Raw genomic sequence first — 15,789 nt, forward strand, 5'->3', positions numbered from 1 at the left:
TTTTTTACCATAATTTTTATTCAATTTACATTATGACTTTTAATCTTAAAATAGTAATATATGTAATATAAATAGGGATGACAGCAAAACCCTCAGTTACATATAAATACTACACAGTAATAAAATCAATAAACAATTATAGACAGAAGTCCATATCTGTCAACAACATACGGGTAAATTATCAACCACTCACCCAAATTCTTTAATATATATATTTACATTTTATATTTAGGCATTTAGGCTGCTTAAATAACTTATACACAATAACATGAATTTAAAAAAAATCAAAACGAAAAATCAAACAAACAAAAAAATCAAAATTTGAACTACCTTGTAGTAAAGCACCAGTGTAAAATCTCTTAAGGAAATTAAATTTTATCCAATTCTAAGCCATGAAAAAGACTTCTCTTATATTCCCAGAACCTTAAGACACATGTATATACTACAGTGATTTATACCCCATCATTTAGCAGAAGTGGTCACAGAATAACATCATTATCTGAAAATTGTGCTTATTACTAATTGCAAGCTAGAAAGAAATTGAAAAAGAAAGTGGTTTGTTGAAAGGTCATTCTCAACCTTGACCTATACTTTATAAAAATTATCTGTGATCACAACACTTGTTCAGTTATTTCTTGGCTTTATCTAGGGAGTATATTTGTTTAGGAAGCCATAAAATTAAAGTTAATTAAGGGCTGGTCTTGATGTCAAAACCAATATGAATTCATGATGTTACATCAGTCGTGTATACCAAAATGTATTAAAATTTGGCACCTTTTTAAAATATTCACCCTTATCCTTCAGAGACAAAATGGTGGTAAGACTAGAACCTTTCCATCAGGAGTAGAGTTAGGCCAGCCTTCACTTCCATGCAGTTTGACCAGATCACACTAATGGTTCACTCATTCCACATTTAAAGGTATATGTAACCTTGAGCCAACACAGTGGCAGCAAGGGTTCTGCAACATCACCTTGAGGTGAAATTTAAGCGGAGATCAAAGAAAAGATTTATTAAGTAGACATTGATCTCATAGCAATGTAATAGAAAATTTAAAAGCTTATAAGCTACTGAAAACTGATTTTGACTACTTGACCATTTTTATCTAAAGCATTTCTTAACTTGTCTGTATGGTATTTACACAGTTAATTCTTGAAAATTTCCACTTGTCTGTACAGGCTGTGGGACAACCTGGCCCTATGTTCACTAAGAAAAGATCAAGTAATCCTGATTTTATTTTCATTGTTCTCTGTTACTAAAATTAATCGTGCTTTGATAGAATACAGTGGTAAATATTCAAAAAGTAAAAAATTGCTGATTTGCAAAAACCTAACTATTTTGGGATAAAATCAACAAATAACAAAACAATTAAAAAAATATTCAGATCAAAATAAGGATCAATTTTAGGATCAACTGTAAAATGCCCGTATCTTGCAAAAAATAATAATAAATTTATTCTAAAATTGAATAAACTTGCTATCGCAAGTCCAGTTTAATCACATGAATATTAGATATTTAATCTATGAGGATAAACAAAGAAGAATATTAGAGTTTTTAAATTTGACTCGGATGTGAACACTGGGCTTGGGCAATACGGACAATTGATTTTGCTGGCATCTTTTGCTGGCATTAAAGGAAATTTACCCATAAGCTGTTGTAATCTACCTACAGACTGATGTAACTGACATGAAAAAGTGATTTAAGAATATCCCACCACAAAAGAGAAAATCACTGTGAAAACTTTGTAAAGTTCAGGCCTAGGGCTATAGAAAAGTCAAAATGTGTATCAATTTTATATCAATTTAAAATGAAGCAAAATACATGTATGTTCTGATCTAAAAAAAAACAACCTAATCTGATATAGACCTTTATTCTCTATTTAACATTTAAAAATCAACATATATGGTACAAAGTGAAATGAAAAAACACATGACTAATTAAATCTATTGCACATGAGACAGCAAATAAGGGGAAGTAACTACAACTGGCACATCTTTAGATGAAAAAAAAAACAACATGAATAGCTGCGATATAGAAATGTCTGTATATGCAATATCAATGCATATACAATTTCTATTACATGTAGTTCTTGACAAAACTCTATTTAATCCTTACCATGCTAAAATATATTTAAATGGACTAATCTTTCATTCTAGACAAAACCATTCATCATCTTTAGAATTTTTTTTAAAATAAGTGCCAACTGAATAGCACACAGTGCAGACCAAACCATGATTCGAGTGCACAGATGTGCCGGATGATCTTGGTCTATACTTGGTGCAGGGATAGGATCTGTTGCCACTAGCAGGCTAAAGGCTACAAAATATTACCATTTTAACAACTTAACTTTTCTGTGGAGAAAAAATAATTTTTCAATATCTGATTAAAAAATAAATAATTCAAACCAATCATGTGGGTTTTTAGTAAGAATAATGCTTACAGCATTGAAATACTACTGTACAAACAAACATGATATATACATAAATAATCAATCATACTATATGAATGAAAGTATTATTACATACATATACGAGTAGTATCCCTGTGGGATCCAAAATAAACCAATATTTTGACCATTCTTTGACCCTTATCTTGATTCCCAAGATCAGAGATTGAATTGTTGATAATTGTCTTTACAAATAAATGCCACAAAAGTTAAAACTTATATAATTTTAAAAAATCAAACTTGCTACCTGTCTATAAAATGTAAAAAATTGACTCCTGTTATATGATAGAAGTTTAAATACTCTGTTTCTAATTGACAGCAATGTGACAAATGGGGCATTCAACCCTTGTTGTTATTAATATAAAAGCTAGCATAAAATCAATTCTCAAGTGAAATATTTCCTGTAAGTTTCTTCTTCTCTTCAAAGTATTGAAAAATAACAGTTTCATGACTAAATTATTGTGAATCAAAATTTAAAACCATGCAATATTCAACAATAACAAAGGAACTCAAAGTTTAAAGCTATTTCTAAAAAAATAAAATTCAGTAAATGACAAAATATAATATGGATCCTTATAATGTTAACTTTAATACCTCAAGTCAAAACTTTCTATCACAAAATTTATATTTGGTTTATACAGAATTTATTTTAGTTCTATTGTGAAGAAAGCTATTAGCTTTAGCCTTATACATATAGACACACTTTCGAATCCATTCCTGGAACCAAACCAGTACTGAGCAATCAATGAGAAAGTTTCTTGCTCAAGGAAACAACAACTTGCCCCTGACAGGGTTGGACCCACGTGGCTTGCGATCATTAGATTACTAGTCTGATGCTTTAACCACTCAGCCATGCCGCCACTTCCAATACATGTATATTAAAAAATATATATAAACATGCATGTTGGTGAACAAAGACATGTACCTATTTTTGAATATTTCACACTGTGAAAGATGTACAAGCCATCAACAGATCAGTTTAATTAGAAGTCACACACACTTTTTAATATCATGAGGTGAATTTAAAGTTTGTTTTCTTCTCGAACTATTCTAAATACACCCTTTAGCAGTATTCCCAATTACTCCTTAAGGGAGTTAGGGAGTATTTTACTACTAGAAATGTCTTTCATACCCAACAGTTCCTCTTACAGAGATGTAACAAACATATTTAATGCCAATATCCTTCAATATAAACTATCGTAGTGTATAAAGCTGTATCTCTGCTGCCTGCAGTTTTACAAAGGTTTTATTTGAAAAAGAATAACTTTAAAATGCTCGAATGAAAGAAATTTGTTGGCACATGTATATTGACTTACAAGCAAATTTTTTTTTAAGATCCATATACAAAATTGTTGCCTAACAGTTAAAACCCTACTTAAACAGCAGCACAATATTTTATGTATGTACAATAAGCATGTATGGTAAATAGCAGAAACATTCAATCATACAACTCTTCAAGAATTCCTCATGGAAACAAAACATGATTTTATCATTATTACAATCCGATAAAAATATTTCATTAGATATAGCTTTATATCCTTCAACCATTTTCCATTTTGCACGGCTTCATCTTTGATGCTGAGTCTCAACCTTTGTACCGGTAAGATCCAGTAACGCATACACTGCACTGCGTAATATTCCAGGGTATCATATAATATAACAGAGTAGACTTTTAAGACATGAAATGTGACATAAACTTCAGGCCAGTAATAACCATATAATAAAGATCACAGCTACCCAAAGGAAAAATTTAGACAGCATCTGTTCTTCCTGATGCTGGGGTGTCCCTGCTGGTGCTGAAATTATAAAAATATAATAATTCATATATCATAAATATAATCCATACTTGTTATCATGACAATTTTATAATTCAAGAATTGTGCTGTATTATAAACTGGTACATAGTTGATATTGAATGAGAATAGGTTCAATACTGAATTTATTGAACAAGTTGAATAAATTTTGTAATGTAGCTACACAATAATGATAATAATAATAATGATAATAATATTCTATTTATCACATATTCAAAATAAGAACTCGTTTACAGTAAAAATAGGAAGATTTTTTATTGACACACTTTTAGAATTCAACTAACATTTAGCACATCTTTGTGTTCTGTTTATGCTATGTTTGTTGAACACAAATAACATCATATCAAAATATATGCACTGGTGAGAATTACAAATAAATTATATTTCATGCCTAAACGTTTAACTTACAGCAGAACAACCTGCAGTAAAACTTAACTAAAATGAGATGTTTTTATTTTGATTTAGACTTAATATTTATTTTTCCAGATTCCCTGATAATTGATACTGAAGCAACCTTTTACTGTTATAAAATTTCAAAGTCGAAGCATTTTAACATGTACATACGTGGACCGGGTCGACCATCATTGAAGTTAAACGTGGAAGCAAAGATACCAAATGGAAATGCACCAATCCCGAATGACATGTGGAAACCACCATCACCAAAACCAAAGCCTGGAAATCCCTGTGTAAATAGATAAACAAAAGACAGAATTTAATCAAAACTGACCATATTACAGGCAGATGCATGTAGAATAGACCTAGCAAGTTACGTTACATATGGTAGCCTGGTTGCCTGAATTTTTTTTGTACTTACCACTCTCCCAAATCAGGCCATAAGTAATGGAATAAATGCTGACTTCATATATTTTTAACACATGTATGACAGATCTAAATAATAAAGTTCCTATGAATTTTTATTGCCTAGGGATCAGTTTATCCACTTTATCTGTACACTTAACAAAGTTTTTTTTTTATTTACATCAACAAGCCAAAAAATATATGAACTTAACTTTGAATCATAAAAAAAAGAGGATAACTTTATATTAAAACCAAGTTGATAAGACCTACAATGAAAACCTTTTAGGTGAAAACTATACAATACTTACTCCCTGAGTTTCTGGCTCTGCCCTTTGACCTTGAGGCCTTGGTGGTAATTTCTCCCTACAATTACATAGAATCTACATTACACTGTTTCAAACACATCAATAATAATGTGGGCTTCCATTTAGCTCAGTTGTATCACGATTTGCATGGGCAAACATGTTAAATCAGTGAATTTACCCTCTTAACATTATTTATTTAACTAGTCCCAAAAATGCCTCTACTTTACTTACACTGAATTGTAAACAATCCGGAAATACAAAATGTAGATTTCTTTAACAACTATTGTGTAAATGTTCTTTGTAACAATACATGTAGTTTTGAAAAAAAACTGATGACTTACGCTAATAAGACTATCAAATAATATTCACCTACAACCATATAATATTTACCTAGGATCTTTATTATCAGTACTGCCTCTGCCATATATTGGAACAACCTGATCTTTTGAAATACCTGCTTTACACACTGGACATGTCTGTCTGTTTGGTCTTGTCTCCAACCACTGGTGTAAACATGGCCAACTGTAATGAATAAAACAAACTGTCAAATATCCTACCTGTGACCTATTTTCTACAGGTCTTTGTATGTAATCTATACCTTGATGAATCGGCATGTATGACTTTCTTAGGCAAAAAGCAATACTAAAGACCTGTCTAGGGCAAGTAGCAGTAATTTCCTTTCATTAAGGGTCGTCAAAGGCTCCACACAATGCCATGTTAGCTATAGACTACAGGTGTATATTTTTGAAAGGAACATCATTCATGTATATATTTTTTAGTGCCATTTGCCTTTCATGGATTTTCAATGAAATCTCAGACACAAAGTCAGTGTTTCTGCTACTCTGTGTTTCTTGCCTTTTTGATGCAATAATTCCACGAATAATGCAATGAAAAAATATGCAAAGCGCGTTTTCTATGATGCAGTCACTACTGCCTTGCATGTTATTAGATGCATTTTCATTAAGTGATTTCTCCTATTATTAGCACCATCCCATTTAAATTGGCAATCTAATAATTGTTTGAGTATACGAAATGGCCAACCGAAATTCATTTATTCCCGGTAACTGCCGGTTGTAAAAAACTTGTATAACTTTTGCTAACCGATTCTGTGTCGTAATCAGCACAACATTTAACTGTTCAGTCACGGTATCCAGGATTTAGACATGTACAGTGTGGGTAAACAAGCAATTTGTGCATGCAGACAATTATTTTCACAATGGCAAACACGCCATGAAAGAATCAAAGATCCTAGGGGCTTTAATAAGAGACATAATTTACTTTTGTAGTTTTAATTTTTTTTTTTAAATTTAACCCTTAATAATTTCAAATGACCTCAATATTTTTATACAGAGGATCACGAATGACCCCCCAAAAATTTAGTCTGGTAGAAACACTGCAAAGTCAAGCAATATTCTGTAACTATTTATTTTTATTCTTATGGTAAAAGTTTTGGATTTGGTAAATGGCTTTCATATTTCGACTTCAAGACCGACCGATAATAAAATCTGATATTACGTAGATTTCGATCGCCAAGGGCAACCTTCTTCTTCATAATAAAAAGCCCAAAAGCGCACAATTTGTTGGGCTAGCTTGCCATATTTCTGTGGAAGACAAATTATACACAGATTTCAATTAAAAAGATAATGATCTACCAAAACAAATGTCCACAAAGGCTCACTACTGCATCTCTGGCTGTATCTAGACATATATTGCACTCGAACATGGCATTTTCAGATTCAGGTTCATCATTTTTACCACCACCCTCTGCACCAGCTGGGCTTGCATCACTCATTTTTTTGTCCCTTTTGCTGACAAATTGTCTTAAAAGGCTATAATTAAACAATATGCTGTACTGTTGTTTATGTTTACATTAACAGATCACATGCTTGAAGCATAAATGTTAAGAATGACAAGAAAAACATGTTCTCAAAATTAACGTCTAAAATCTGTCAAAATTTTGTTTTGATAACTATTACGCATGCGCAAAGCAATTCATTTCCGACGGAACCGTAAGAATTACAATGTAATAACATGTTATGTTATAGGTACATTCCTACTAAATTGTAGGTCACTAAATAATTTTACAAAATGTTTTTACATAGTTTTTACACGTAAAATATTTAGGTATTGCATGTTACTTTTCTCAAAAGTTATAACACAGAAAAACAAACAATTTTAACAAACAATTTCAGTCAGTTTTCTCACCAATTATATAACTCTCTCTTACAGATACATGCATACAAAAACTGAGACTTGTCGACCCCAGTTATGTCAGTGTACATAACGTTTTAAGGCACACAAACCCTTTGGTTAAAAGCTAGCTTTTCACTGACAGGGTTGGTGTGCCTTAAAACGTTACATCAGTACCCACAAATGAGTAGTATCATCATCGGTAAGACAGGTCTTCTAAAGCTACTTGCCAACTTCAATGTTGCCCTGACAACGTAAGGCCAATCGTCCTGCAAATGTATGCCCTGTCTACAAAAAAGATGATACCAGTGATCCATCAAACTATCGCATAATTTTCCTTACTTGCATCCTCTGTAAAACACTTTCAAGAACACATAGTTGCCTCTCAGCTGTCCTCACAACCTACTCTACGATCTTCAGCCTGGATTCAGAGAAAGGCGATTATGTGACACACAGCTCATTGAACTAAATGATTACCTTGTGAACAACCTTTCAAACAGCAAAAAATAGAATATAAAAAAATAAAAATCAATAAATAAAAAAAAATCTCATACTACTTGACTTCTCTAGCTAAAGCTTTCGAAAATATAGACCATCTTAAACTTTTAGATACCCTTCAAGAACATATGGTGTCTGTCCTCAAATTTGCTGACGACACTGCTGTTACTAACCATTAATTTCTCCTCAGATCCCCAACACTCCAACATGATCTAGACAATATGGTTCTGTGGGAGAAGCAGTGGGACATGGAGTTTTAGTGCCAAGTCATCCATATCACCAAATACAAAAGCCATGATTAAACATCAATATATGCTCCATGGCCAAGTCTTAGAATCCCTCTCTAGACTAGATCTGTCTGCTGACCTTAAATTCGACACACAATATTATATATCACGAATAACTAACTTTCAATGCAAACAGATCCCTTGGCTTTATCAAAAGGAATGTAACTACCAAAAATGAGAAAGTGATAGAACTAGCATATATAAGTCCTTGGTCCGGCCACAGGTTGAATATGCATCAACTATTGGGTCTCCGTACACTTAAACCAATGTTGACAATGTTTAGATGATTCAGAGATATGCAATACGATGGGTAAAAAGGATTATTCCCCTCAGCCATGCAGGAAGACCTGGGCTGGCGATCCGCTGAACAGTGCAGATTGGACCTTGGACTCATCATTATTTATAATACCAAAACCTATAGTTGCAATAAATCCCCCGACATACACACATGTATGTCCCTGTCCCGACATATGCACCCCCTATCCCTACGCCATAACAGGTTTCCTCCGACTACCATTAGTACTCTTTCTTCCATCATGTAGCATTATACTATGGAATAAACTCCTTAGCTTCATTGCTACCCTGCCCAACTTAAGTCAGTTCAAACATGCAGTGGTAGGATTGCAATATAGGTCTTGTCCCATGTTTACAAACTCATTTTATCTCACCTCTCTCTCTTTCACTAATTAACAAATTCTTCAAACTTGAGCTAGAATACATTCCAGTCTACACCTTCCTAGCATGTTTATAATGCTTGAACTATTTTGATTTTTATTCACCTTAACGTTCACTAAATCCCTGTCTATAACACTCGCGAGAGGGATTGGCAACATTCAGAGATATATAGATATTTTCTTTTTTTTTCGGACATTTTGTATATTGGTATGCTCTAAAATTTCTTGTTTGTATGTTTGTATTTGTACTTATTTGCGCGAACTTATACACTCTTCTAGAACTAATTAGATAATGATTAATATTAGATCTTAATATTTTTGCGTGCAGTGTTTGATTATAACAAGGTATTTCTATTTGAAAGACACTGACTATTAAAATAATGGGGTTAAGATTTCATTTCATAAGTTCTTATAGTTTTGACTTGATCGGGTTTAGTTCCCATTTACGTTTGCGAGATTTAATTGATGTTTTATGATCAATCACAATTATAACTGTCGAATAAATTTATTTTAGTTAGTTAAAGAAATGGTAAGGTAGAATATTAGAAAAAAATATAAAAATTTAGAAAAAAATAAGTGTATACTATTACAATATAGACAAATTATGTTCTATATATATTTTTGGAGAGCTTACGACATTGCGATTGATAGCCCATCTTTTCAAAATAAGTTTCTGTTAAAATTAATGGTCTTTATTTGTGTGTGTTTTTATATTATATTGTAAATGTTTTTAATTTTCAGTTTATCGGATTTCTCTACGACTTACTTCCCCCTTCATATTTTTAGTTTTTTTGTTTGGTGATGTCGGCAATGTTATGTAAGTATATGTTTTGTTTTTCAAAAAGACCAAACAATCAATAGTTTTGACCATTCGAAACAGTAATATTTATATACATAATTATTTTTACTCATATGACAATCATTATTCTGCGTAAGAAACATTTTGCTGTTTGTGAAATGAATTTCTTCCTCACCATTTTTTACTTTAAAAAGTGCGATTTTGCAATTTGTACTACATCACTATGTGCTAACAATATCGTGTAACATTCATAACTGTTGAAAAGTTAATAGTAAAATATTATTCTATATAAAACACGTTTTTAAATGTGAATAAAAACATGAATATCATACAAATGTTGGTGACGTTATAATTTGTGGCACAATATCACGCAATGTTGAAAGATTAATTATTCAAATATTAATCTTATATTACAATACCATACGAATATGATTTCAATTGTTACAATGGTTCTTATGTACCATTTTTGTACGGGTGCCTTTGAATAAAATTTGAAACGTAGCTTTAGACTGTCACGAGCTTCTATATGTTTATAATGAGTTTTAAACTATTGTAACCGTTCGAAGTACAAAAAACTAAAACAATCTAATAAATGACTTTTTAAAATAAATAAGACCATAGACCAGGCTCTATATAGTTTTAATATGTTTTGCTTATTCAAACCATATGCGCTAGCAGGGGATTAAAACATTAATTTTTTTTTTGCTTATTTAAACCATACGCGCTAGCCGGGGCTTCAGGCGTTGACAAAATGCAAATGGGTTGGGCAACAAGTTCTTACAACGTTAGATTAAGCCCTTCCCAGAAATTAATATTACAGAAGAAAATACTTTACGGCAACAATGATTAATTACTTTTAACATGCATATAAACTTTAAAATATGTATTATATTTTTGAACAGTTCATTTATTCATTAAAATTTAATGTACTATTTTGATTTTGAAGTGCGATCCATCCACAGGTTGCCATCCTGATCTCACTGTAGTTGTTAAAATAGTTGAGGTTTGGTTTTTGGGGAAAGATTGATAATGAATAATATTTGTTATTTAAGTAAGTTAGATTGGAACAAATAAGCCAATATAAATGACAAATTTTAGAATAAAAACAAAATGAAAAGTCAAATATTATCAAAACGATGGGTCGTCTTGATAAATTTTTGAACTGATTCGAAAATGACAACGTTACCTTTGTATTCTAAATTTTCACGACCGAACAATAATGAATCCATGTTTAATGGATGATAAGATCGGGTTTCTTGAAAGAGTATTATTCGTTGTTCGACGTAACGATTACAATTGAAAAGGAAATGCTCGGCATTTTCAATCACAATATCACATTGACAAAAAGGGTCTTCGCGCAAATGGTTATTATATAAATCGTTATTTAAATTACTACAATTATTTCTTAAACGTGTATCTCTGGCCATAAAAATAATGCTTCGGAACCGTTGGTGCTTTAAAAAGATTTTTTAGGCTAGATTTAAATATGTTGAGTGTCTGAGAGTTTCGTATATTGGGGTCGAGGTTATTTCATAATTCTAACGAGGATGGTAAAAACGATGCATTATATAATTGAGTGCGTCTAGCTATAGTAACAGAGTTGTTATTATTTCGCAAAGGATAAGAAGTAGTTAAGGTAGGCAAACGTTATTTATTGTTTTTAATGCTTATTTACCGCATGTTTGCATGGATTCGGCGGTTAATTGATCATTGTAAAGTTTGACTGGTAAAACTTAAAGTCACATGATTTCGCGAGATATTATTTTCGTTTCCTCGTTAGAGCACTTTATTATTTGCTTTAGAACAATTTGTATTATCGGATCATTTTTCCCACACTATATCGCCATTGCCAAATTATTTTTTTGCATAATCAATGGTATGAAATATACTAGCAATTGAAATCAATAAAAGGTTAAATGCAGTACGTTAATTAGACTCTATTATTCAAATGCTGGCATATAAAATTTCCTCTTATTTTTTATCAACATGAATTTCCATTATATGAGGGGCCAGTCATTTACACATGTATCAGATAACTGTAGGGTCTCAAGCACAGTTTGATTTTGATGTCTGTGTAGTTGTTTAACTACAGGTTGTTAAATTGAAGTATTTTACCCATGAGCATACCACGTGTTTCTTATATTATGATACTAGTATTCATGGCATTTGATACATGTAAATGATACAACGTACTTTGGTAAGATATATCTGAAACCACATTGTTTTCGACTTATCATATTTTCATTTATGTAATCAGACAACATATTATCAGTCAGTAAACACATTATCAAGGTTATAAATCAATAAAAATAATAGTTTGTTAATTAGCCGGCTTATCAAATATAGTGAAACAAGTTATATGCTCATATCATAAAACGTTTGTACCCTCAGCCAGTCTGTCCTTTATACTCTTAGCAGATCGGATCATGCTGGGCAGAGATTATATCTATAAAATGACAGTAACATGTGAATTTCTTTGATGTTGTAGCATTTGTATAAATTATAATACATTTGTAAATATAAAAAATATCATTTTCATATTAAAATTTGCGCAGGCAAAAATCGTAATTTCTGACTAAATTTTCAGGTCATACTTAATGAAAATAATTAATTGAACTTTTTATCAGGTTGTTTTCGTAAACGTTCTTTGATAATCATAATATTGTTTTGTCTTTCAGTGAACATCAGAGATTGTAAAAATTATGATAATTTAACAACTGTCGAAAGTTCAGAGGAGGAAGATGAAATGATTAAGAGGAAAAGAAGAAGAAAAACACACAAGATTTTGTGACAGGTATATTTCAAAATATTACATTGATCACGAAGCCATTTTTATCAAAATCTCATTATTATCAAAGTACATGGTTTAAACTAAAGTAAATAAAAAATAAGCCTCTTTTGTTAAAGAAGTTGGCGAGTTTTGTCAGAATTTCATTTAATTGTAATATGTAAAAGTGATTTATTTCTTGCAATTGTAAGTGATTATTTGATTTATTTTTAAATTTCAGATAGTGTACATGATGATATCTCAGGTTGGAGACAGTAAAGGTTCAGATTATGATATGCTTAAACTTTAAAGTATGCCCCAGATCGCCAAAGTGGAGGTGGACGAAAGAAGAATGCTAATTAAGATAAATGAACATTGCTATTTGTAGTAATATCAAAATATTTACAATATCGTTCCATTTAACATTCAGATAAAAAGTACAGAAAAATATACAATCAGTGAGTTGGATAGATGATTGGAAAATCCCAACATCAGGGTGATCGGTTCAGTCGGAAAAAAGTCTTGGTGATATAAGAAAAACATGCATGAATGTTAACCATAAAAAATGTCAGTGTCAATGTTTATGAAGAATTTTGTATATCTAAAACATGATTATTTAATACATGAAGCGTTATTTACGTACGTACTGTCAAGTTTAATAGTTTCAAAATACATTATGTAAATGTTACATTTGTTATTGTAACACACTTATTGTTTTGTACATGTGATTCGTATTGAAAATAAATTGTTAAAATTATAAGAATGCTAATTTGTTTACCCTATTAATGAACTTAAAATGAAAAAAAAATCATATTCCAAAAAGTTGAAATGAGGTTAAATCATGGTCATATAAGGTTGGATTATGGTCAGAAAAGGTTGAATTATGGTCAGATAATGGTCAGAGAAGGTTGGATTATGGTCAGATATTGGTCAGAAAAGGTTGGATTATGGTCAGAAAAGGTTGGATTATGTCCAAATAATGGTCAAAAAAGGTTGGATAATGGTCAGATAAGGTTGGATAAGGGTCATTTTATGACGTTGTATAGACGTCGGATTCTGACGTCTAAAAAACTTTCAAATCCAACATTCTGCCAACGTTTACCCAACGTCAGGGTCTAACGTCAGTACAACGTTGGTACAACGTCTTTTGTTTGCTGGGGTGTTCGAATATATTTTTCCGTTCAAAAATTCGGAATCAATCTGTAAAGCACCTTGCTTAACCAGTATGGCTGATAGACAAAAATAGATTGATGTTTATATTTGATTTTAAATTGATAAGTTCATCGTTTGACAGTTTTTGTGTATGATTGAGCATGAAATTGAAAGAAAATATGATAAGCTTTTGAATAAAGCTTGAAAGGCAGGACAATAGACATTTTTTGATTTTTTTATGATGCTATGCGTTTTTGAGCAATAACTATTAGACGTCAGGCTTGACCGACAAAAACTATAACAAGCCTGTAACGTCTAATATATTGGACTATCACTACCCCACCCCCTGCATTTGAACGGCGTACTTGCACAATCAACTATATGTCAACCAACTATATGAGGACTGACCTGGTCAGCATCTTTTACTCCTTTAATGAAGTATCATTAGGGCCTAATAGATAAAAAAATAACTTACACTCCTTGATTTTCCATCACTGCATCTGCGCTATCCAACTTTCGACGCCGAGTGACAGACCTGGCTTTTAATAATATTTCAATAAAACAATACATTGTCAGCGTTAATCCGTTGTACAGCACATAAAAATAGTTACATCCTACCAAAAATTCAACAATTCTACTTATTTCACGCAAAAGATCTCTTGACACAACTTGAAAAGTATGTTTTTATTAGAAAGTCTTACATTTCTCACGGCCTTCCTCGCCGTCGCTTTGCGCATGCGCAATACGCATAGTCTTACGTTCCTCACGGGTCTTAAGAAATTCACGCCACACCGGTAGTAAACCGTTTTTAGCTTTATAAACAATTACAAGTTTTTGAATTTTTCGCCTATCAGAGAGTGATACCCAACCGACTTCTTTGACCAAGCAATCTATCGATACCGACCGAGTTGCACCCGTAATAATTCTAGCGGCTTCGTATTGTAATTGCTCAAGTGATTGTTTTTCATATTCAGCACACCCATCCCAAACAATCCCATACTCAAGTATCGGACGCATATAAGATATATAAATCTGGTCATTTAAGAAATTCAGCGGATTTTGGTTAAAATATTTTTCTATTTAGATCACTTTTTTCAAATAAGATAAAAATACTAAAAATGTAAAGACTGCTTAAGCGTCTATGATTTGAAATCAATTATTCTCTTGTCATACTGGTCTTTATGTTAATATCTGATATAATATGACAATTTATTCTTAGAACATGTTAAACTATCAACGATTGGCTATTTTATAGATACTTGATATATCTTTTCAATGACACACAATAGCAGGGAAAATATACTAGTATATAAATCTGCCAAGCTGTCTGAAAAGCTGTTTGCTGATGATAAGACTCATAAGTCAGTGTGTCAGATACTTTTGTTTACAGAATTGCATAAATATATATTTATGAAATATATTTGTTAATATTTGAGATTTTAAATGAAAATACTTTTGAAATGAAATATTTTTTTCTTCATATAAATGCTATCAAATGATTCTATTTTGTTTGACTCGACACAAATTGTAAACGATCATTTCTTCTGAATAAAAAAAATGAGTAAGAAAATGCCATCAGCTTGGTCATTTTGGAAATTGTTTCTAAATATAGCAATTATCAAAATTGTGCTGGCGCTCCCAAACGACACTCATATACCGGAAATTGTTTACGACTTATGTCCATATGCGCATATCTGCAACAAGCCAGCGTCGCAAGTGTTGAGAGGAGAAAATCTTGTTTCGTGTTGCTCTTCGTGCTCTTGTGACCAAGATTGCGGCTTAAGTTTAGACTGTTGTTTTGAACACCTCGACAAGTATAAACTTGAAGAAAGAGGGAAAGTTGCTTGTGTTGATGCAGTCGTCAGAGCAAAAAATTATGTGCAAACGGATGTGATAAAAAACGGTTATCTTATGGTTCAAAGTTGTAATTTTAATAAAGTTGATGCTGATATTAGCAGGGACTGTAATTATACCGACAGTCAGGGAAACTCAGTGTTTGCACCAGTTTCTTACCTTGATAGAAATATCATATTCATAAACAAAGAGTGTGCAATGTGTAAT

The 15,789-nt window shown here is 31.8% G+C and overlaps 1 protein-coding gene across 1 annotated transcript; it reads right to left on the minus strand.

Annotated features, from left to right (window-relative positions):
- Positions 1–1,852: 1,852 nt before the first annotated feature.
- LOC132728265 (E3 ubiquitin-protein ligase RNF185-like) lies at positions 1,853–7,362 on the minus strand. The gene is made up of 5 exons (XM_060713878.1): positions 7,014–7,362; positions 5,752–5,883; positions 5,365–5,419; positions 4,823–4,940; positions 1,853–4,240 (listed from the first exon to the last, which is right to left on the minus strand). The coding sequence occupies exons 1-5, from the start codon at positions 7,151–7,153 to the stop codon at positions 4,143–4,145; spliced, it is 543 nt and encodes a 180-aa protein (XP_060569861.1). The 5' UTR covers positions 7,154–7,362; the 3' UTR covers positions 1,853–4,142.
- Positions 7,363–15,789: the final 8,427 nt, after the last annotated feature.

The sequence above is a fragment of the Ruditapes philippinarum genome, unplaced genomic scaffold (assembly GCF_026571515.1).
Source record: "Ruditapes philippinarum isolate M1 unplaced genomic scaffold, ASM2657151v2 ctg693_1_1_1_1, whole genome shotgun sequence".
NCBI classification, from domain to species: domain Eukaryota; kingdom Metazoa; phylum Mollusca; class Bivalvia; order Venerida; family Veneridae; genus Ruditapes; species Ruditapes philippinarum.

Excerpts from the sequence above, each read along its gene's own strand:
- LOC132728265 (XM_060713878.1), bottom strand. The coding sequence starts at position 7,153 with ATGAGTGATGCAAGCCCAGCTGGTGCAGAGGGTGGTGGTAAAAATGAT. Across the intron at positions 5,420-5,751 it reads ACTGATAATAAAGATCCTAG|GGAGAAATTACCACCAAGGC; the intron begins GTAAATATTATA and ends ATGTAATTGTAG. Across the intron at positions 4,241-4,822 it reads TGATGGTCGACCCGGTCCAC|CACCAGCAGGGACACCCCAG; the intron begins GTATGTACATGT and ends TTATAATTTCAG.